A 22,535-nucleotide genomic window follows, 5' to 3' on the forward strand; every position below is an offset into this window, starting at 1 on the left:
CCTTGTAGGGTCTGACCTGCTGAGGAAATTCTAAACTTTCTTCAAAGCAGTATTGATTGATTTCTTTGGGCCACTTAGCGTCAGTGGAACAAGCTGTAATCATGACATTGACTTGATATCACCTTATAAAGTTGTTACAGCAACTCTAGCTTTCATTATGTCAGTTTGTGGAGCTTTTTTGTTGTTGCAAGAAACAGCAGCCTGCTGCAACTGAAAACAAAGTTGTAAAGTGTGTGTGAACCAAAACAGTAAATTTGCAGGCAGTAGAACCAAAACAATGAGCTGAAAGACGCTTAAACGGTCAGTAGACTTAAGGGGAACTGTGGGCTTTTCACTATATGAATAACTTCTTTCACATTACACAGTGTAGTGTAGTGTTTAAATCCATTGTCAGTATCATAATATTGAGTATTACATCTTTAGATATTTATAGTTTTTATAGTTTGTACTTAAAGGGATAATTCACCAATTCTTAACCAGCTTTGTATCATAACAATATGGGTAGCACATGTAAAGGAACTGAGCAACCCTCCATTTTGCCAGCACCCAGATCTCCCTTCTCATTTGTCAGCTAAAAAAATCAGCCAGATTAAGTAGACTCTAGGGCTGCTAGAGCAGCTTTTACTTCCTCACTTTTGCATGCCCGCTGTCACCACAGACACAAAGAGTGAAGCGGATTGAGAGAGAGCCACCCCTCTCTCTCAAACACAGATCCATCTGTAAAGCTAAGCAGTGTTAATCAGATATAAACCAAGATTCTGTTACTGCATTGCATATTTCTCACCTAAAATGTCTTCAGAAAAATATTTAAGTGTACTGTTTAGCTGTAATTCGAGGTTGTTTGTAACCTGCTGGCCACCATATTGTTTTCTGACAAATAGAAACCAACTCTCATTACGTCCCCCACCAGCAGGAGCATTATTGGTCCAGTGTAGTGCAGTGCGTTCTGGTAGTTGTGGGTTTTCTACCTCTTGAGCAAAAGTGAATACCACAGCCCTTTTCTCCGTTTTCTTTTTTCTGGTCACATAGCAGCACTTTCAAAAGTATTCATGTCTCTCCACAGCATAGACAGCCCAGTTTTATGAAGAGACCACCTTCCCAGCAGTGGAATACCTTGATGAGAGAGTGGTGAGAATATAAAATAAAGCCCATAGATAGCACCTTTAAAACATTCCTGGTTCTGTGCCTGGATCCAGATTCACACTGAAGAAAAAAATAATAACTTGTTCCTTGGCCCTTGGCTATGGTCTCCACCAAGTTTCATGTAAATCTGTTAGTAAGTTTTTAGAGATAGCCTGCCAACAAACAAACAAGGTTGAAATCACAACCTCCCTGGCAGAGGTAAAAATGACTCAATTTAATATTGATTTTTAGTTCTTTCTTATTTTTGCTTGGTGCTGTTTTTCAAAGTAGCTGTTGCACTCTGACATAAAGCATGTCACGCAGATATCTGTGGGACAGCCAAATAGAGATGGCTCAGCTGTGTGTGATACTGTGTTAAATATCGCTAAATGTGCATTCAGCTAGAAACCTAATAGGTAAACAGACATTATTTATAGCACATTATTAACCTTCCTGTTTCTGAAAATGCTGTCTCTAAGTATCATTGCATTTTTGTCCTTTTGTTATACATCCTAAAATGTAATTCGCCAAATATCATTTTACAGTGTGTGCCACACATCATCGACTATAATAAAACTGATTATTTCAATTTGTGCATGGCTGGTATTGGACTGCTGTTTGTGCTCTCATTTGATTTAGCACAATATTTTAAGCTGAAGTCTGAAATCAACCAACTTTCCACACGCCGACAGCACAGAAATCAAACAGCCCTTTAAAGTCAGGAGCATCTAGAGCTTTAAAAAAAGAAAAAACAAAGACAAAGTTAAGATGTTGCGTTCCAACTGGTTAATTATTTACTTGAGTGGCTTCACAGACTAAACACACAAAAAGACATGTGTGGAGAACAAATAGCAGGGGAAAGATGTACAATTAGGAAACTCAGTGGAGCAGAGACACAACAAATTGTGTTTTCAGACTTAATACTATTGTATTTCTTTGGTTTAATTGAACATGAACTGAGCATGGACACAGCATAACAGATTAAAGTCTACAAGCAGCTGGGCTGACAGGGCTCGCGGTGGAAAATATGTCTCGGAAATTTATCGTGAAAAACAAATGACATCGTTGGACAGGGTTTTCATTTCTGGCACGTCAGACTCACATAGGCTGTTAAAGATACACAGTATACACTTGGCAAGTAAAGGGAATAATTTGCAAGGGGAGGTTATTTCAAATCTCCTCACATATCCACGAAAACAACCTCCTGACGCAAAGCAAGCCAAAAGCAAACCTAGAAGATTCCTCTTTGTATTGTAAATGCAGCAGGAAGGTAAAACCATCACAGACAGAAGTTACTTTCGAGCATCAAACGGTTTCCCAGGATCCGGTTTTCCTCTTTGAATATGTTGTCAGTTCAGTACTTAAACTCTTCCATGAACTTTTGTGACTTTTCTGCAGTTCACATTTCATTTGTAAAACCACAGTACAGCTGCTGAGAACGTTGTAATGGTGAATAGTTCACACGTGTCAGTTTAAATGCCGTGTTATCTCCGTTCATATAAACTCTACAAACAATATGATTAAATTTCTTTCTGGCTGTCGTCCTCATCAATCCAGCAATTACTGATCATTATTAATGATATAGTGCTATCAGTATTCAGCATGAGGACATCTGTGTCCTTTTTTTTTCAGTGAATAACTTTCCTCCCTGACAAAAAGGTCTTTACATAATGTATTCAAATTGTAGTTTTCAGTGGAATTAAACAGCAGTCTTTTTGTGTGTGTATGACTGTTGCAAGGTTAGCAGGCTCAATGCTGTTTTTTTTTTAACAAGTCTTGACTTAAGCAGGAAATGACAGTATGTTCTACCTTTATATTATGACATGAAAGGCATGAAATGGAAAATGGGCTGTTGCTCATGTAAAATACTGAGGAGATGAAGGAAGTGACACCAGAGTTTTTGTTTAAATAGAAAGCCTTTGTCAGCTTATGTGGAGTTCAGCATCCTTAAGATTTAATCCTGGATTTACAAGGAGCTGATGTCATGCAGTGTACTGTACATTACATAGAGGATAACCTTCAAATGATGCTCATAAACACAAATATAAATGTTCATGAATTCACACATTGTTCCATTCCTATGCATGGGTTTTAGTCATAGACTGCATAAATAATAGGCGTAGCTACTGAGACATCACCCATTGGTTTGTGGATTCTGGTTTTGAAGCCTTGAGTTCAGCATATCAGCCTTTGCCATCGTGTTTTTTTGGAGCCAGAAGTAACCATTATTTTTAGCGAAGGGTGGATCTGACTCATAGACTGTGGTGACACCTATCACTCAAGTAGCCCCGCCCTTAAATATTTGTTACTTTGAGCCTTGATAAAATGTAAATGGTTTTAGTGTTGTTTATGTGAGACTGTCTTAATCTTACTATAGACATACTGAGAAATGCTCTAGGCATTAAAATTTAAAGTGGACCTACTATGCTTTTCCTTATTTTCTATGACATTTATATATAACGTTACAATGTTGGATGTTCATAATAAACTTGGAAAAATTTCAAATAATGAGGTAAACATATGTTAACGTAATGCCTATCAGCAAAAACCTCAGGCTTCAGGTCGTTGTTAATATTCAGTTTAGACTTGCACCGATTTATCGGCAGTGCTCGGAGTTGGGCTGGTTTTCACGTGATTGGCCATGACCTGTGACTGGCGGGTCAGTCTAAAATATACCGATGTAAAACACCAGTCAGATACCCACTTTCAAGACAAGCTTGTGACCTGTTTCTTGATCTTCAAGCACATTACTGCAGTTGTTTACATCAGTTAGCCTACACTGCTATAAAGTTACATGCTAAAATCAGGGAAACCTGTAATCTTGGTTGCTGATGTTGAAAATTACATCATATTCCCTTTGGAACATGTCTGGTTGTGTTTGAAAGCTTTTATTGGTGATTTTAAACAGAGCAGCAAGTGTCATTGTACTCTGTTACATTAACTCTCCTGGCTGCAATGATGCTGAGATATGGGAGACCTGGAAACGCTGACCAATCAGAGAAGACTGGCCTTTTTGGGAGGAGGATTTAAAGAGACAGGCGCTAAAATGGAGCGTTTCAGACAGAGAGTGAACACAGATGTACTAGCAGTACAATATGAAGAAAGTTAAGTGTGTTATGACCATTAAAGCAGGTAAATATGTTCAAGTAGAAACCTTAGATAGCAGACTGAACCTGTAAGTCAGCATAATAGGTCCCTTTTAAGGCAGCATCAAGTGACGTTTTAGGCCACTTGTTGGTTAAACGACCTGAAATGTTATCATTTGACCACCTTTTCACAGCACAAAAAACCTAATAACACCCTCTAACATCCGTTTTTTTTAATTTATTTATTCAATGGCAAAGGTTACTGTTATTCACTCCTGGACAAAATGATTCTGCAGCAGTCATAGGTATTTATTGGCTACAATTACAGTCTTTTTCGATGGGCTTTGATGGAAATATAACACCTGTGTGGACGTGCTAATTTTAGCTCCTTTGCCAGCACAATACAATGACAGACCGCTACAAAATGCTGTTTATCTCTGTCTAAGCAGTGCTCAAACATCATTCACAATTTAGTTGGCACAGAGTTTGAGAGATAGTCAGAATAAGTGAATCATATAAAAAAGAAGTAGGCATCATAACAATTTTACTGGCCTCCATGCTGCTTTCTACGGTTTACCAACCTTTTTTTGTGGCCCATCCACGACACGAGACACACACACGCGCACGCACACACACACACACACACACACACACACAGAAAGGCAGACCCATGTACACAGCTCTGGTCTACAGCATTACAGCATACTACCGCCCATTTTAGAAGAGTTTTCTCTTGTGTAGAAACCTGCATACTTTCACTAATTTGGTGGAAAGGGTGTACTATAAAGGGGTTATATGGTGAACTTGTTAGCACATAGTTGGCTAATCACACATTCAGTAGGCATGGATAAACATAAGCACTTATTTGGAGTCATGTTTATGCCCAATTTTCACTTTTCTCTCAACTCCCTAAAGGGAAATATCTGGCTCAGTTAACCGCTAAATGCTCCATTATGTTCACCAGTTGTTTGCTAATTTTGTCTGTCTCTTGTTTGGTGCTGAGCAGGTAGTTTACAGTGTTTTTTAGCTGTGATCAGCAGCTCTATAGGTCACTGTGTTGGCCAATTGTTTGGTCAGTGGGTTAGTTAGTCTGTCCACAAAAATGTCCCCACCTTTGGAGGCCATTTTTTTTTGCCTTGGGAGGCTGAATTTGGCATGGAGGTCAAGTGTATGTGTCTGTGTTCATGCCAACTGGCTGGGGGGCTTTTAATATGAACTTCAGAATACAGTTTTGTTGTGATATTAGCATAAAGTGCTGTGTGTTAGATGTGAAAAATGACATCACACACATAAAATCGTTTTCTTATCCATTTCATTTCCATGTAGTTACTGTATTTTATGTCCTGCTGAGGTGCATTTCGAACAAATACGCAGGAAGCACAAAAGGTGCCTTTTAAACATGGGCACCAAATAGGAAGGAGGATATTTTCAGTGTTACGGGCAAACACAGAGAAGATGCTGCACACGTAATCTCTGCAGTGGCAAAGTTATATCAGTCGAGGCTATGTGGAGAGAGAAACTGGTTGACTGAACCTGAATTTGGCCTCTGATGAACTTGTCATTGACAATAAAAATCAATTCACATCTTGGCAGTTTCTCAACTCCTTTTATGTATCAACACGTCGTCTCTCTGCAGTCTAAATCTAATCATCAGCTTATTTGTTCATGAGGGAAACATGAAAGTGTGCGGCTGTGACTTAATCCGATTTTATGGCTGTGGAATTTGGTGTTTGCATAATTCAAACACAAAGAAAATGCACTGGTTGTTGATGTCTTGACTCGATCTCACGCACAGAATGTCTGTTGTTATCTGGAAGGCATCTAAATATAAATGAAAAGCAGAAGAAGAATGCTGCTCAGCCATTGTGGCAAAGACAGATTATATGACTGTGGCTGTCCTGACACTGCGGCGGCTATTTGTCACTATTAGTTTCCATTCATTTTAGTGAACACATTGTTAAGATAACACCGGAATAGTCCTCCACTGTGGCATGGGAGATACTGCAAAGTGACGGCATGGTTTACATGCCTCTCACTTATCTAAACCCATCAAACACCCAAAATGACCGATAATGGAGCCTGTTTGAGTCAACTGGACAAGTGGGTCATCACACACAAATGGCTGAAGTGATGAAATGCTCTGATGACTGTAGTCATGGCACACACTCCCCGCAGCAGTCTACCATAAACTAAAAGATGATGAGAAGCATCCCGACAGTTAAAGTGTGATTTTAGGGACACCAAACAACACTTCGAGGATCAAACACACAATGCACTTCCCACTCAAACTCTGTAATAAATGTCCAAACGGACATTCAAATGTCGAAGAAACCTTTCAAAGACCTGAAATAACAGTCTCAATCGCTCGTTGATGACAGCCTTGTCAGAACATGAGACTTGATAGTGCTGCACCAGAAACCATTAATCCATTACCCAGTCATGTTTATTTATAAACAATCTGCAAATCCTGTAACCCGGTTTCACCTCTGAATCACCAACCACATCTTGCTTTTGTTTCATTGACGGCTTTTTCCGTCAGTTAGAGGAACAGTTGACCAATCAGAACTTTGCAATCAGAACTTTGCACTGTCGCAAGATTGCAACAGAAAAATGGCCACAAGCATGGATGAAATCGATGCAGAAGTACAGGTTGTTGTAAGTTACTTACTCTTAAAGGAGCTGTGTGCGACATTTAAATTATTAATATAGCTGCAAACTGTGATATATAGTTGAGTAATGGTGTCCTGAGCAGAGAATGTAGTCACGTTCCCTCTGTGTGTGTTGTAATGCAAACTTGTCTGTTCTTTGTTGTGGTAGACGAGGGGTCTGCAACCGTTACTAAAACAGCCATTTTTGGCAAAAAGGGGAAACAAATCTGTCTGGAGCCGCAAAACATAATTCAGCCTATTGACATAACTAACAGATTTAAATGAGCATTCATTAATATGTTTTAGCACAAGATAGCTCCTATGTAGTGGGCTATTTATGATTATTTTGTACTTTAACTTTGCGGTGTTGCCGATAAAAGCAAACAAATTTCTCCTTGCACTTTTAATTCTCTATTTTCCCCTGAGACTTTTCCCTTTTTCGATTTGGAATCAACAGCTATCCTGAGGGAGACTCAGGACTACTGTCGCCATCGCGAGTGATGTTTTTGGAGGAAAATGTGTCAGACCACAGACATGACATACATTTTAGTTGACGAAATGTTAAAAAAAAAAAAAAAAAATTAATCGGTATATAGGCTACACATTTTTAAAGTTAAAAAATGTAAGAATCACTTTAGACCTACAACAATATATGAAAATTCAAATATTAGATAAAATAATGATTATTTATTTCCATTTAATTTTCTGTCAAAGCCACAGGGAACAACTGGAGAGGGGCTATAGAGCTGCATGCGCCTCTAGAACTGCAGGTTGCCCCACCCCTGTGGTAGATGGTCCGATAGTATGTGCATGTTAGTGCATGTGAGTCCATATATATATATATATATATATATATATATATATATATATATATATTATATATGCACTGCACTCCTATGGCAGTTACCACTGATAACGTCGTCCCGATCTAGAGTGGCAGAATGGCATTGTCAGGAAACTGTAACTGCCACCCTCCAATTCCCCCCACGTTAACACTGTTAGCTCCGTCTAAACCACAGCAGCTGTCGTCACTGTTCGCACTGTTAGCATTGTTAGCTGCTAGTCGCTGGCTCAGCCACCTCCATGTTGAGAACTGTGTGCAGACGATCTGGATCAGAATCACAGATGTGCTCTGAATTTCCCTCTGGATGTCCAAGCTGCTCTTCCTGTCTCTGAACCCAGCCACACCACTGAGGAAAGTCATTTTGGCTGCTTGTATCCGCGACCTCATTCTTTCGGTTACAGCTAGAGACTGAAATTATGTGCCATACATAATAATTATATCAAAGTATAATATATATATTTTTTTGTTATTAGAAACAACCTTTAATAAACAAAGTAGACTGAATGAATAAAGTCGAATAAAATGACCCTCCTGGCTAAAAAACAGTTTGTTATTCTAATATGTTTTTTTGATATTTTATTCAGTACACTGGGTCACTGGTCACCCAAGCTAGAACTGTATCTGCTGTCAGTCATGCAAGCAAAGTGCTTTGTTTCCATTGTTACAAAAAATAAATATTTAAGTATTAAACTCTGAGACTCGAAGAGCAGCGATGCAGTGTGTCCCTCTAACGGCCGGGCTCCACCAGGCACGTCAGCGGCGCGACACGTCTGCAGCGCGAGTCCCGTGGCAGCTCGCCCCCCTGTTAATCAATTACAGCGGCTCCACCGGCAACGGGAGCAGCACAACAACCCCCGTCTGTCACGCTACAACTCTCTATTTTACGCGGCTCTTCTATTTTTGTTGCGCTATGCTCCCCTACACGACCCTCCAGCAGATAAAAACTACATGAAATAGTGTGCTAAACGAGCGCAGTGTGTTTTTAAATGAATAAACCATTATCAGAGGTGATATGTGATGATTTTCTTTCATGCATTTACCCATGTTTATCCGTGACATTGTGTAAATGTCCGTGGCGGACATTTGAAAGCGAGTAGATGACAAACAGTACAGTAAACTTGTAGATAACTCAGATATATGTAATAACTTAGGTGGGAAATGCTTTCACATTTCATGCAGCCTACATGCAGCCTCTCAGCTCGGCAAACGGTAAACAACCCCGCTGACTTCTCTACGTGTCGCTTCCGTACGCAGTCAGTGGAGCCCAAATGAATATGCCGCAATGCTACGCTGACATGACGCTTACGTTTGCAGCCGGTGGAGCCCGGCCGTTAGTGTGAGACTGAAGCTGATTCAACAGGTCTGCAAATTTATCGTTTGATTTTCAGGCTTTCAGATAGTGAAAGTGTCTTTGCTCCTCAAGCAGCCGAAGCAGAGAACAAAACTACAGAAAGATAACGTGCCTGCACCGCTGAAATTGAGGGCTTTTTAATTTAGTTTATTCTCTTATTGATGCAGTGATCCACAGAGTAAAAAGATGTGGCCAAGGCGGGGTCATGCATTAAAAGATTTTGAATTTGGATTTGGTGGTGAGGGGTCTTGATATCCTGCCTTTATCCTGTTTTTCTTTTAGTAACAGATTTAATCAAAACTTCCTTGAGAGGAAAAAGAACTTTACAAAATCTGTTGCATGTGCAATAATTTATGCTGATGAAAGAGAAACCATCTTTACAAGGCCACATGACAAATTTGGAGGAAATTAGTTGGGCACAGGCAGCGCGATTTCTTTTGTCATAAACTCTCATTAGCCATTGCAGCCCACCATTCTCCAAAACTTGTCTTTACAGAGCTTTCATTGCAGGATTGTTACAGATTTTTTTTGTGTGTGTGTCGCTGACAAAATTTTAAAATCTTTGCATGTGTGAGGATTGGGTCAGAAATTCTGTCTGACCTTCTCAAACTTAACGAGGTTCAGTGACAGCTGTGCAAGAAGGAGACAGTTTCATCCAACACGGGGAGTCTGTCTCAGACCTCAAAACTTTTTTTTTAGACAGCTAAATCGGGATTTAACTGCCCCCTCATTGAGCTGGGCACCAGGCTGGAAGACCACAGAATGACAGGAGTCCAGGCCGCCACAGTTTTGGCCGTCTCACACACACACACACACACACACACACACACACACACACACACACACACACACACACACACACAGGAAGATAATTTACTTTACAGAAACTGAGGTAAAGACGAAGCCTTCTTGCTGTTGCATTTGTTATCTGTGTTAGCTTCATGCGTCACAATTGTTGACATGACTCAGCTGATGGAGAGGGATGGATGTGCAACTTTAATTTGCAGTTAATTATTTAATCATTTCATTGGTTGTTTGCTCTGATTGCTTTTTGTAGAACAGCTTGTCAGGCTGTAGAGTTAATATTTCATGTGACACTAAATAAACACAGACTTGCTTTGGCACAGAGTTATTTACAAAGTTTAGCTTCTCTGACTCTGCACCAGTCTCCAGCCACAATAGTGATAAGTACAGTATGTATCTGTAGGGTCTACGGTGCACAGTATGTACAAAGACATGTCTCGGCTTGTCCCCACTGTCCTGAGAGCTGCAGGAGGCTAAGAAACAATCCTTCACGCAAACATGCCACACTGAGACACTCTAAATCTCCTCCACAAAATCCTGTTGGAGAAGCAGTGGAAACATTGCATTGAGTGCACAAAACACATCACAACATCCTCCTGTTTCTTTTTGTTTTTATACTCAGTCAGCTTTTGCAAGGACTCAGAGTGTTGATATAGTCATATTGTGAGTTTAAAGTGGGTCTAAGCAGGGACTCAGACCAAAAGCATTTACAAGGTCGCTCATGCGTGAATATTTTCTGTGCCTGTGTAACACCGTGAACAGAGTCATTAAATGATCCATGTTGCCAATGTAACAGTGCGCTCTGGCATTGCATGCTGCAGCACACAGGAGCCCTGCAACACAAACTTCTGCTCTCACTGTCAGGTTCATGCATGAAAATAGATAAGCTCCAAAAAATATCAATGTATTTTATTTATCTTATGCTGCACCGCCCATTATTTGTCATGTGGTTCTAACACTGTTTTCATTTTCCCAGTTCAGCACTAACTGTGCCAGTTTGTGTTTTAACAGTGAAAAACATTCAGCAGCTACACCACAGCGATCAGATGTTTGTAGGCCTCGATCACACAGAGCACATTTTAGCAGCTTGTGGGGGGGGGGGGGGGGGGGTCGTCGTCGTCATGTGCATTTTTCTCAACATCCAGTCATGACAGGCGGGCCTCTATAGTAGCAATAAGTTGAAGTTAGCAGAGCTCCGTACATGGTTTATGTTAAGCTAACTTTTGCTCACTGTTAACCCCCCCAGACAGAAGGCAGGTAGTTGAGAAGACAGAAGAAACTGTCGCCTCAACTACTTTCCAACATTTTCCTAAACATAAGTAGGCCAGACGGTTGACAGCAGGTTGTCAAACTGTCCCCAACTCATCCTAAATAAGCCTTGAACCGACCATCATCCAGGCAAAGCTCCTCTCCTGGACCAGCTGGTGGTACTTCGTGTGATTTTTCCTCTGTCTGATGAGTGTCTCAGTCAGAGCCTTTTTATATAGGCTATCTGTGAGTTTGCTTCAAAGCAAAATAGTTGAGTTTAGTCAAGGACGTGTGATTAGGTGATTGCCCGGCAACTTTTTTTTTTTTTTTTTTTTGAAGATGCATCAAATTGCAAAAAGTGCTCTCTCTGATCCAGGCAGACTTCAATGAAAAAGGCAGTGCGGTGCATCTCACATTTTGCAGTTTGCAAACTTTCTCTGTCTGATCAGGGCCTTACGGTACCACATCCATCAGCCTTCAGTGACTCTGAGGACGACATAACGAAATGAGGACATTTTTAATTACTTTGTAGTGTCTTTTCGTGGAGATGGCTCTGCTGTAGGGAACCTAAAGCAAAATTTTTCAACATGACTACTAGCAGGACTTCAAGGCCTTAAAGGGATAGTGCACCCAAAAATGAAAATTCAGCCATTATCTACTCACCCAAATGCTGAGGGAGGCTCTGGTACAGTTTTGGAGTCCTCACATCCCTTGCGCAGATCCCAGGAGAGAGTGGCTAGCAGCACAACTGCACACATAATGGCTGACTGCGAACCAGATTAAAACGTCCAAAAAAACACAGAATTGAAACCACAGAATATCTCCACACTGCTCGTCCGTAGTGATCCAAGTGTCCTGAAGCCCTGACATAAAAAGTTGTTTGGTCATTTAACCGCACTCATGTGTGTGCACTTGCGTGAGACTGTGAGACATGGGCACCGCCTTCATGTGTGTTCACGTGCTTTCGCTGGTCTCGCACGCATGAGCTAGGTGTAAACAGAGGCAGTCAGAGCTACAGGCTACAATGAGGCTAAAAACAGAGTTTAAGTGACGTTTTTCCAAACAACTTTTTATGTCCTGGCTTCAGGACACTTGGATCACTACGGACGAGCAGTATGGAGATATTCTGTGGTTTCAATTATGTGTTTTTGGATGTTGTAATCGGGGGTGCCCAGCCTGCATCAGATGGAGTTTTGTTGCCAGCCCGTCTCTCCTGGGATCTCCGCAAGGGATGTGAGGACTCTAAAACTTCACCTGACTCTCCCTTGGCATATGGGTGAGTAGATAATGGCTGAATTTTCATTTTAGGGTGCACTATCCTTTTAACTCTCCACAGATTGAGCTAACCAACAGATCGCCAGATGCTGTTTTTTCCATGTTTCAAGAAGAAGTGTGATACGCTACTTTTACTACCCCCATACTGCTAACTGTAGCTCACCTGTTAGCTCGGTACCAGAAAGTTAGAGTAAGCACCTTTTTCCAGCTAGATACACCTCAATAGCATTAGCCAAGCCTTTATACATTAGTTGTAGCGACCAGCTATAGAGCATCATCATCTTCATCATCTGTATTAACATTCAGTGTTGACATTTTTTCGCCAATGGTGAGAGCAATTACAAAACCATTGTTTCCATGTACTTTTGTAGCATCATGAGGATCAGCTCTCACACGGCCAGCAGCTTTGAAAAAGCATTTGCAATTTTCCAAACAGGCGTTATTTGGATAACCTGATCACATATTGGGAATCTAAATGACTTCTTTCAAGCCTGGAGAAACTTAATAGCAGCTTCTTTAGCCTAAAAACAGCTTTTTGGCAAGTGAAGGATGATAAAGCTGGCAGGAACTAAGCAAAGCAATTACACTGATCTGAAATGGAAGAGCACAAAACTACGCCATGTGGAAGCCCCGTAGTTTAGGCAACGAAAAAGGTGAATAGGAAAGTGCACAAAAACAGAAATGAAAACATATTTAACCCAATGACAACATCTCAACATCACTTTAGGAACCAGTTAAAAAGTCGGAAATGTAACACTATATATGATAATGAGCATCTTTCAAAATAAAAGCATCAGCTAAATCCACATGTGAATGTACAGGAAATGCATAATGCCTTGGTCATAGTAATAAAGCAACACACACACTACTTCACATTGTCACATTCCTCTTCCACAAAACTGCTAAAGAAAAGATTGTACATTAAGAAGCTCTCAAAGACAGTCGATCTGTTTCTTTCTTTTAGAGCCATCTATCCATCAGTGTAGCATTTTATCATCTCAGTTGTCTGAGCCTTCCCTTGTAAACTCACAACACACAGCTCTCAATTTCACTACCTCACCCGTGACTGTTTTTTTTTGCACCTAATTACATTTAAATTCAGTTCACACAACAAATGTGTAAAGTGCTTTTTTGATGTTTATCCATTGTATGTTTCTTTTCTTTGATTTTATCTGATACTGTGAAGGTATTGTTCCACAGTTTCTCTTCATCATGTTAACATCTTTAAACTTCTGTGTGTTTTTAGGAGGTGTGTGCATCTCCCAGTCTGTCAAGATTCCCCGGGAGCCCAAACAGGGAGAATTTGACAAGGTCATCCGGCGTCTCAGAGAAAACCCAAATGCGAGAGTTGTCATACTTTTTGCCAACGAAGATGATATCAGGTAAGGCCCGGTAATAGGTACATAACACTCCTTTGAAGATTAGAGAAACACGACCGCAGCAGACGGCACAGAAACATGTGGGAACACAGCCGTTTCAGTCCAGCTCTGCCAGACCACTGTGTAATGAATTGCAGAACAAAATCAAAGTGGAGCCGGTCAGGATGCTGACCTTATCCGTGGCAACATCTGTTTTCTCACCTTTGCAGGCGGCTACTCCATGCGGCTAAAAAGGCCAACCAGACGGGTCATTTCATCTGGGTGGGTTCGGACAGCTGGGGCTCAAAGATCTCTCCGGTGGTGCACCAGGAGGAGATGGCAGAGGGAGCAGTCACTATCCTGCCCAAGCGGCAGTCCATTAAAGGTACAGAGAAGGGCATTGTGCATATATCAAATCTGCCTGTATAATAAAACCATATGCATAAAAACAGTAAAATATTCCTTTCATCTGATGCAGGACTCTGCCTGTTTGAAATAAAAGTTGCTTTGTAATGTTTAACTATAAATCATCATCATCATCATCATCAAAGGTCTAAAAAGTAAAAATCAGTCAAACAAAGCAACAAAGTAATTTGAACATATGCAATATTCAATCAGTTATGCTGTAGAGCACATCAGAGCTGCGGCTCACAGACTGTACCAACACTGTTGTTTACACCGACACTCCCTGTGTCAATGACAATGAACTCATTGATCTGTCTAGGGTTTGATCGTTACTTCATCAGCCGAACGCTGGAAAACAACAGAAGGAATATCTGGTTTGCTGAGTTCTGGGAGAACAACTTCAACTGCAAGCTCAGCCGTCACGCCGTGAAGAAAGGGTCCGGGCTGAAAAAGTGCACAAGTAAGATACTCTTGCTGTTGTGAGAAAAAGCCAATTAACGATCGCTTTGTTCAAATTTTTAACCAACGCGAAAAGATCCCTCTGATGTCTTGAGGGAGGTGACACATCTGGCTCACAGTGTGTTGTGACAGCGTCGCCCACCTATAAAAATTGGAGCGGCTATACATTCGATATTCAGACTCACAGTTAATCTCACAGCTGATTTCAGTGCCGCACTATATTTCTGCTGACTCTAGTGTGTTTACCCACATGGCTATAACAAGTGAATGGCTTAGCCTGGCTGCACAGTTAAAGCTCCAGGCTCAGTGCCATACGTTATAAAGCTGTGGAGGGCACAATCTGTCTTGAGGTTGAAAAACACAGCACATTTTATTAACATTAAAACACCAATTACGTAGTACAAAAGACGAGGGATAAAAGAATGTTATGTGGGAGTTTCCTCACAGAATCCTCTCTTCTTAATATCTTAATAGTTAAAACTTAATTTTTAATTAGTTCACATGAATCTATAAAAATCAGTTACTCTTTGCTGCACTTATATGGGTCAATATAAAAGATGTTTCATCCTAATAACCACAAAATGGACGAACATGACAGTGACAATCATTTGGGTGTCACGATATGAGACACATGCTTATTAAATGAGTGGCATGATTATATACATTGTGTATAATTATTTCACAGGTCATTGGAGGAGCATTCAAGATATTCAGGACAATATTATAGAGGAGCGAGCAATCTTTTTTCGGCACATGTGCCTGACCTCACATGCATATTTATAGTCAGGGCAGGTTAAAACAATCAGCATTAGCATTGTCGCCTCACAGCAAGAGGGTTCGCGGTTGGATCGGGTGTGGGGGGGTTCGAAACCCGGAGTAGGTGAGCCCTTCTGTGTGGAGTTTGCATGTTCTCCATGTCTCAGCGTGGGTTTTCTCCGGGTACTCCGGCTTCCTCCCACAGTGCAAAGACATGCAGGTTAATTGGTGACTCTAAATTGCCCGTAGGTGTGAATGTGAGTGTGAATGGTTGTCTGTCTCTATGTGTCAGCCCTGTGATAGTCTGGTGACCTGTCCAGGGTGTACCCCGCCTCTCACCCAATGTCAGCTGGGATAGGCTCCAGCCCCCCCCGGTGACCTCTAACAGGATAAGCGGTTACAGAAAATGATTGAGTGAATGAATTAACTGTGCAGTTCAACTTGAAGCTATCAAGGGAGTTAATGTTAACAGCTCATCCTGTGATGAGTTTTGGAAGCATTCACTGTCATGTTAGCACATCATCTTCAAAGACTACAGGTACATTTGGTACTTTGTACTGTTTATACTTTTTATATATTTAAAAACAAGCCTCTGGTGCTTGCTGAAAGAAACTTTTTATTAGATATCACTCACAAATTGCACAAGAGTTCAGCGAGCCATCGAAGGACCGCCCTGCAGATTTACTATTGGTTCTGCAACGTAGGGAGTTTTTTTAAACTCTGAAATTGTATCCGCCCATCTAAACACAAAATCAGGGAGAAAGTCATCAGTCTTTAGTTAAGCAAAGCGTCTAAAGACTGACTTGTGAGTCTAGAGGAAAATATGTATTTTTGATTTTGGGGTGAACTGTCCCTTTGAGTACAGCTACAACATTTCAACATCAGGTTGTATTCAACATGTGACCAAGTAGGTCCATATATAGACTTCACGTCATTGAACACAATTGTTTGACCTGAATGTTTGTCAACATGAGTCTCCTTGATAAAGTGGAAATACAACGCAGACACCAACCTGAGGTACAAAACTGTGTTATGGGTGAGACCCTTTTAACGTCACCTAGCCTGAGGTGACATTGGCAGCAGAACTTTAAGCTCTGTAATTGGACTCTTACAGCAGTACCTTTTAGAACCAGAGACTTCGGTCTTGTACCTTTTGACTTATTTTAAGAAACTAGACTTTTTATCTGCAGCCGCTAATGTTTGCTCTCTCAAAGTGACGATACCCGCTGAGGACTGAGCTCATACCACAATCTGAGAGCTTGATCCAGTGATTCTAATGCAGAAATTTGTCCTAAAATTCAATTTCAGATTCTATTTATTTTTCAGATATGGCAGGATAACGCCTTGGGAGTATATGTCATTGAGCCCTACATTATGCAGACACGAATATGAAATGAAAGCAAAATGTATTTGAAATTTAAAGATGGTTTACTTTAGAGTGAGGACAGAGGAATGTGCAACAAATGAAGATAAGGAAAAACAGTATTGCGTTGCGTTACGTAACATAATTACGGCCTGTGGGACACACGCAGGAGGGAAAAGCAGAGACGGCCACCCCAGAAAAATCAGCACATCATTACTGGACACAAAATCAGAAAATCAGCCACTCTCACATTCATACTTGAGCAATTTTCTAGCCTCTTGTCCAACTGAATAACGTGTCTTTAGGCGGAAGCCACACACTCTCCAGGGAATCAAAGGGAATCAAAGTAATGACTATCTTGCTGTGAGGTGACAGTGCTAACCACTGAGCCACCACACTGCCCTGGAGCCAGATGTGTGTATGCACAATCTGCATACGCTACTTTCCACACAGACACTGGTGTTTACAAACAAGAATGTGTCGTGACAGTATGTGAACAGTAAGTCAGTGCATGCGTGCATGATGGTTTTCTCGACTTCACTGAAAGAGAAAACATCAAAGAAGGAAAATCATGTTTAGTCTTTTTATTTTTTCAGCCAGTTACAGAGCAGCATTTATGAATGTGTGCAGTAACATTCTCCTTCTCTACAAGTGTGATCCTGTCACATATTTATCCAAAACATACCGTAATGCAGACATAGGAATATGTATGTATATATATATGAGATATATCAGATCATAATTATCACTCATTCTTGAGAATTAGGACGAAACCTTTTTGGGGTTTGTGATTTTTAATCTTAAGTTAGACTTGGAAAATATATTTCAAAAGATCAAAGTCTTGACTATTAGACCTTGTAATGGGCCAACCTCCCAGTGATTTAATTTTTCCTTGAACAGCATACATAATGGATGTTAGAGAAAAGATCTGACGGAGTTGACGTCTTCTGGAGTTGACAAAAAGTAATATATTTATTAATTTCACAGCAGTCGTATTGAGTGGCCTTTTTATTGCCTGATTAAATTATGTTTTTGTAGAAATCCGACGGAGTTGACAAAAATCTGGGACACATTTTTAAAGGACCAACATTTTCACAAAGAAAAGACTTTAAAACAAAGATGATTATAGTCGAGCATTGTCGAACATATAGTCGAACATGATTTTGGCAAATCTCAAGAATACCTTAAAACTTCAATTAAGAGCCTAGTCCCAGTTTAACACCCAGTCCCTTTTACTAGCCCGGTGTGGCTACACAGTTTGACAAATAAAGGCCTGTCTTCATTACAAGCCTGGTCTAGATGTCAAGCAGTTCATTTTTTGTATAGAAGTTCTTCAGGTGTATAAAACTGGGTTGTTGGCTATCTCAAATTATGCGTCCATTTCTCGATTACCCTGTAAGTTATTAATATTCCTTTAGTCCATAAGGGTCCTCAGATCAAAAAAATTAAAAGGGTTTTAGTAGTATAAGGTGGTGCCGTAACTCACTCTCTCTCTCTAATGTGCTGTCTGTCAGAGCATGGTCAAATAAATGATTCATAATTGATATATTATTTGAAGCCTAATTTTTATACAAGCAATATTTATACCTGTTTAAATAAACAATTTGATTGTATTTCCCAATATTTGCTGAGCAACAGTTTTGTGTGAGGAAGGAATTAAAGGTTTGTCCCATATAGATGCCTATCCCAAATATAGGCCTGTTGATTTCAGTGATTTAAAGCTATAGTGTGTAACTTCTACAGGTCCGTAAATGTCCGTTTCAACCAAGCCACTACTAGAGGAGATGACACAATGCTGATTAAGCCAATCGGCTCCTCTAACATCTCGCGGTATTTTTCAAGATATATCATTTTTAGTATGCGTATAGACCGGCAACATTCCCGCGCTGGCACACAGGAAATGCTTCCTCGCAACAAGAAGGGAGGGGGAGGAAGAGCGGAGAGTGTCATAGCAAGAGGTAGAGCGCAGGTAGAAAGAGAAAGCAACATGGTGGAGAAGCGGCTGAGACACGGTTCAGAAGTGGATCCTACTACAAAGGCAAGTGTTACTCTGTGTACATGGAAGTTAGTTGTAATAGTGCATTATCCGCTGGGAGGCGACAGAAGTTACGCACTATAGCTTTAAGCAAATTATAGCCCGGGCTATTATTTGAGGTTTTACAGTAGGTGTTATCAGTTACCTGATTTCATTTTTCATTTTTATCATTAATGTAAAATGCGGTAGACAAAGTATTAGTACCACAATCTAGGTGTCGGCTTCGTCGAGTGTATCAAGTGCAGCGCGATGCTGGTATATGACAGCAAAAAGACGGGGACCTCGACACTTAAGAGGAACATGACGAAGGCTTGCCATGGAAAGAAAGACGAGAGTCAGCCATCAGTGTCCACGTTCGTATCCTTAAAAAAAGTCGGGTTTAAACCGGGCTCGTGCCCCCAGGGACGTGCCGGGCCGGACTCGGACAGAACATGCACAGGCTTTGGTGAGGTCAGGCTGGATTTTTTAGGCCTGATCTCAGCTCTAGCACTTGCAGAAGCCATTGTTTTCCAGCAAAGACGATGGAGAACAGGCGTTCTTCTTCGGTGCTTGTCCTCGGCACAGACTGATGCGCGTATATTGCCCCCGTCAGTTCCGACAGGAATCGACACGGCAAAGTTGTATCTGGTACTTACAGTACCGGAAAAAAAAAAATCCAGGTACCGACGTATTTTTTGTGTGTTGGCATCGACTTGGTACCGAAGTATCAGTTCTCATCACAACCCTACCACAATCTATGTCCTTTAAAATGCTGATAAAGTTGAATCAACAGCTCTCAAAACTGTTTGAACAAAAAAGACTCAAACTTGATGTGCAAAATTAGCTTTTTTTTATTTTTTATTGGGGGTTTCAAAGTTTAACAAATCATCGCAGTAGTAAAAAAGTGAAGACAGAATTTCTAGTACAAAAATCTAAAAATTAATATACAAATCAAAAATACCCCTAAAGGTGGTTAATCATAAGTGTAGAAAAAGACACAAGTTTACAAAATGTAACCCCATTTGTAACCCTGGTGAAGACCCAAGAGGTCGAAACCAGTCGTTTTTTTTTAAGTATCTTTGTACAAGCCATAATAAAATAAAGGCTTTTTAATGAAGTAATCAAGCTACCTTTTTCTTTCCCTGCTCCATGCAAGAGTGCCTAAAGTTTGTTTTTCGTCTTTGGTAAGATTTTGAGCCCTCTTCTTCAAGAGCACCTGCATTTTTTCCTTGAGTTTTTGGACAATAACAATCGGATCTTGAGCATACCACTACCTCTCTTCTCAGTTACAAAATGTAGTATTTGCGAATAAAACATATCATCATATTTATTCTATTTAAAATAATGAAAAAGGAAAATAAATACATAAATAGTTCAAAATTATCTTTTGATGCACCCACACCCTCACAATGCTGTGTGCACTGGAAATTGCTGCTCATTATCAGGTGATTAGATGGAGATACCTTGACCTGACAGTAATGTGTTAACCCTCAGATTCTGCTGTACCTTTTATACCTTGGGTAGCTTTCCATTGAATGTCTCTGATTGTAATAGACCAATCAGTGAGCAGGACTGCTTTATGATAATATTGAATTTACAGCATTTTTATACCAAAGTGATGAAGAACCTTGATTTGTTAGGTAGTTAATTTACTGAATAACCCATGAGCAGATGTCTGATTGTTTATCATTAAAAGGTTTCATAATCAAGGCTCTCGAAAATGTAGAATGTCACTTTGTATTTATAATGCTATATATAAATATATATATATTAAAATAGCAAATAGAGAGAAGAAGATTATAACTACTGCCCACTCATACTGTGCATTTGAACTGACAAGCTGCTTGGACGATGCTGCCAGATAAAACATAGTGTCTCTGATGTATGTCCAGTTCTAAATGGGTTGACATCCGTTTACGTGTAATTGTGGGCACGATTATCATGCTCCTATATTTGCTGTAATGATGTCCAATAATAAGAGGGAAGCACCCAGTGTAGAGACTCAAAACTCAGGAGAATCTTGATGTTTACTTATTTATAGAATCAGGGTTTGACAAAGGGAGGTCTTGGCAGAACAGTAAACAACTAAAACAGTGCTGCAGAAACACAACAGGCTCACTAAATGCATTGGAGAGAAACAACTTAAACTCAAGAGGTGGGCTCCAAAACCAACAGCTGGCATCGTCTTCACAGTCCCAACACTGAGCACGAGAGAGAACACAAGAGGCTTGTATGTAGGGAGACACTCAGGTGGATAAGATAATACTGATAGATGAGTTAGAATCAAAATTGGAAGGAGTGACCCCTGGATACCTGCCAGCGGGAGTGCTGTTGAAAACATCGACAAGCTCCTTGGGGAGCTCCAGTGACGGTTCAGGAACGTGCCATCTGATCAGAGCTCTGGATAACACTCAAAACATGTGTTTTCATTTTCAGAATAACTGGGGTGTAACATATGGAAGGGTGTGTATGCAGGGGTTTAAAGTTGGCACAAATAAGGTGCATTACTGCTGCTGTGCATACATCAGATTTCGGTCTTGAATCCAAGGAGAGTTTCATGTATGTGTCTCTGGAGTCGTAAAACAGAAGGTTAGTGGGATATTTATAAGTATCTATATCGGTTTACACGAGCAGCAAAGTGAAAAATATCAAGTTCTACTTTCAGATCTTACAGTGAAAATTTGTCATTGAACATCCCACCACAGGTTTGAAAGGACAAGACTGACTATTTATCTTAGTGTCACCAGATCCCACTGTCAGAGACTTAGGTGTGTTATGTAATTAGCAGACAGGGTTGGGGGATAACAGAAAAAGAGTAGCAGCATCACATATTTGATTGATGTCAGCATGGGTTTTCTCTGAGTACTCCGGCTACCTTCCACAGTCCAAAGTCCAGGTTAGGTTAATTGGTGACTCTAAATTGGCCGTAGGTGTGAATGGTTGTCTGTCTCTCATAGCCCTGTTTCCACTGAACAATACGGGACAGTATGGTTCAGTTCGGTACGCTTTTTTTCTGTTTCCACTGTGAAAAGTTGTGGGTGGTACCAATGGAACTGCTCCGTACTGTCCCAATTTTTGGTCCCCACTCTGTTGGGGTACCTAGCACACAGATCTGGTACTAAAAGGTGGAGCTCTGAACACTGCAGTCTGTTGATTGGTCAATAGAGGACGGTCATTCTGCTCAGGGCTGAGTTGTGGCTGGCTTTGAGGCTCATGTAACCACTGTTCATCCCGTGAAGAGTTTAATTAATAGACTCGCCGACTGCCAGCGACTTTTAAGCTTGAACGTTTGCTTGTAATGTTACTCAGTGCACGAGCTGACAATGTGACTCGCATCGGGCCACGGCAACACTAAACCTCTGAGCTTGCCTGAGAAGGACTAAATGCACAAACCTGCTATTTTTAAATATCCCATGGAGAGAGACTCTCACTGCAGCCTGATTTATTTTTGTTCTGAAAATGATGGCGTGTAGCCTCGTTCTGTGGACGATAAACGAGGTGCAGACTTCCATCTGTGTCACTGGTAAGGAGGAAATACAGTGAGTGCTGGATGGAGCAGTGAGTGACAACAACCCTGCCCACATTTAAGGGTGTGGGTACCATGTCTGAAGGGTACTTTCGGTTCCAAAGGTACCATACCGAAAGTATTTGGTGGAAACAGGGCTTATGTGTCAGCCCTCTGATAGTCTGGTGTCCTGTCCAGGGTGTACCCCGCCTCTCGCCCGGTTACAGCTGGGATAGGCTCCAGCCCCCGGCAACCCCCAACAGGATAAGCGGTTATGGAATGGAATATGTTATTATA

General features: G+C 40.8%; 1 protein-coding gene across 3 annotated transcripts in view; it reads left to right on the plus strand.

Annotated features, from left to right (window-relative positions):
• Positions 1-22,535, plus strand: part of LOC125879015 (metabotropic glutamate receptor 4-like) — a 277,294-nt gene that overhangs the window by 191,296 nt on the left and 63,463 nt on the right. For all 3 annotated transcript variants that reach the window (XM_049560999.1, XM_049561738.1, XM_049562541.1), the window contains exons 4-6: positions 13,625-13,760; positions 13,967-14,121; positions 14,461-14,601. In XM_049560999.1, the coding sequence (XP_049416956.1) occupies positions 13,625-13,760; positions 13,967-14,121; positions 14,461-14,601 (432 nt within the window). The remainder of the gene's footprint in view (positions 1-13,624; positions 13,761-13,966; positions 14,122-14,460; positions 14,602-22,535) is intronic.

Source organism: Epinephelus fuscoguttatus, linkage group LG1 (genome assembly GCF_011397635.1).
Source record: "Epinephelus fuscoguttatus linkage group LG1, E.fuscoguttatus.final_Chr_v1".
NCBI classification, from domain to species: Eukaryota; Metazoa; Chordata; class Actinopteri; order Perciformes; family Serranidae; genus Epinephelus; species Epinephelus fuscoguttatus.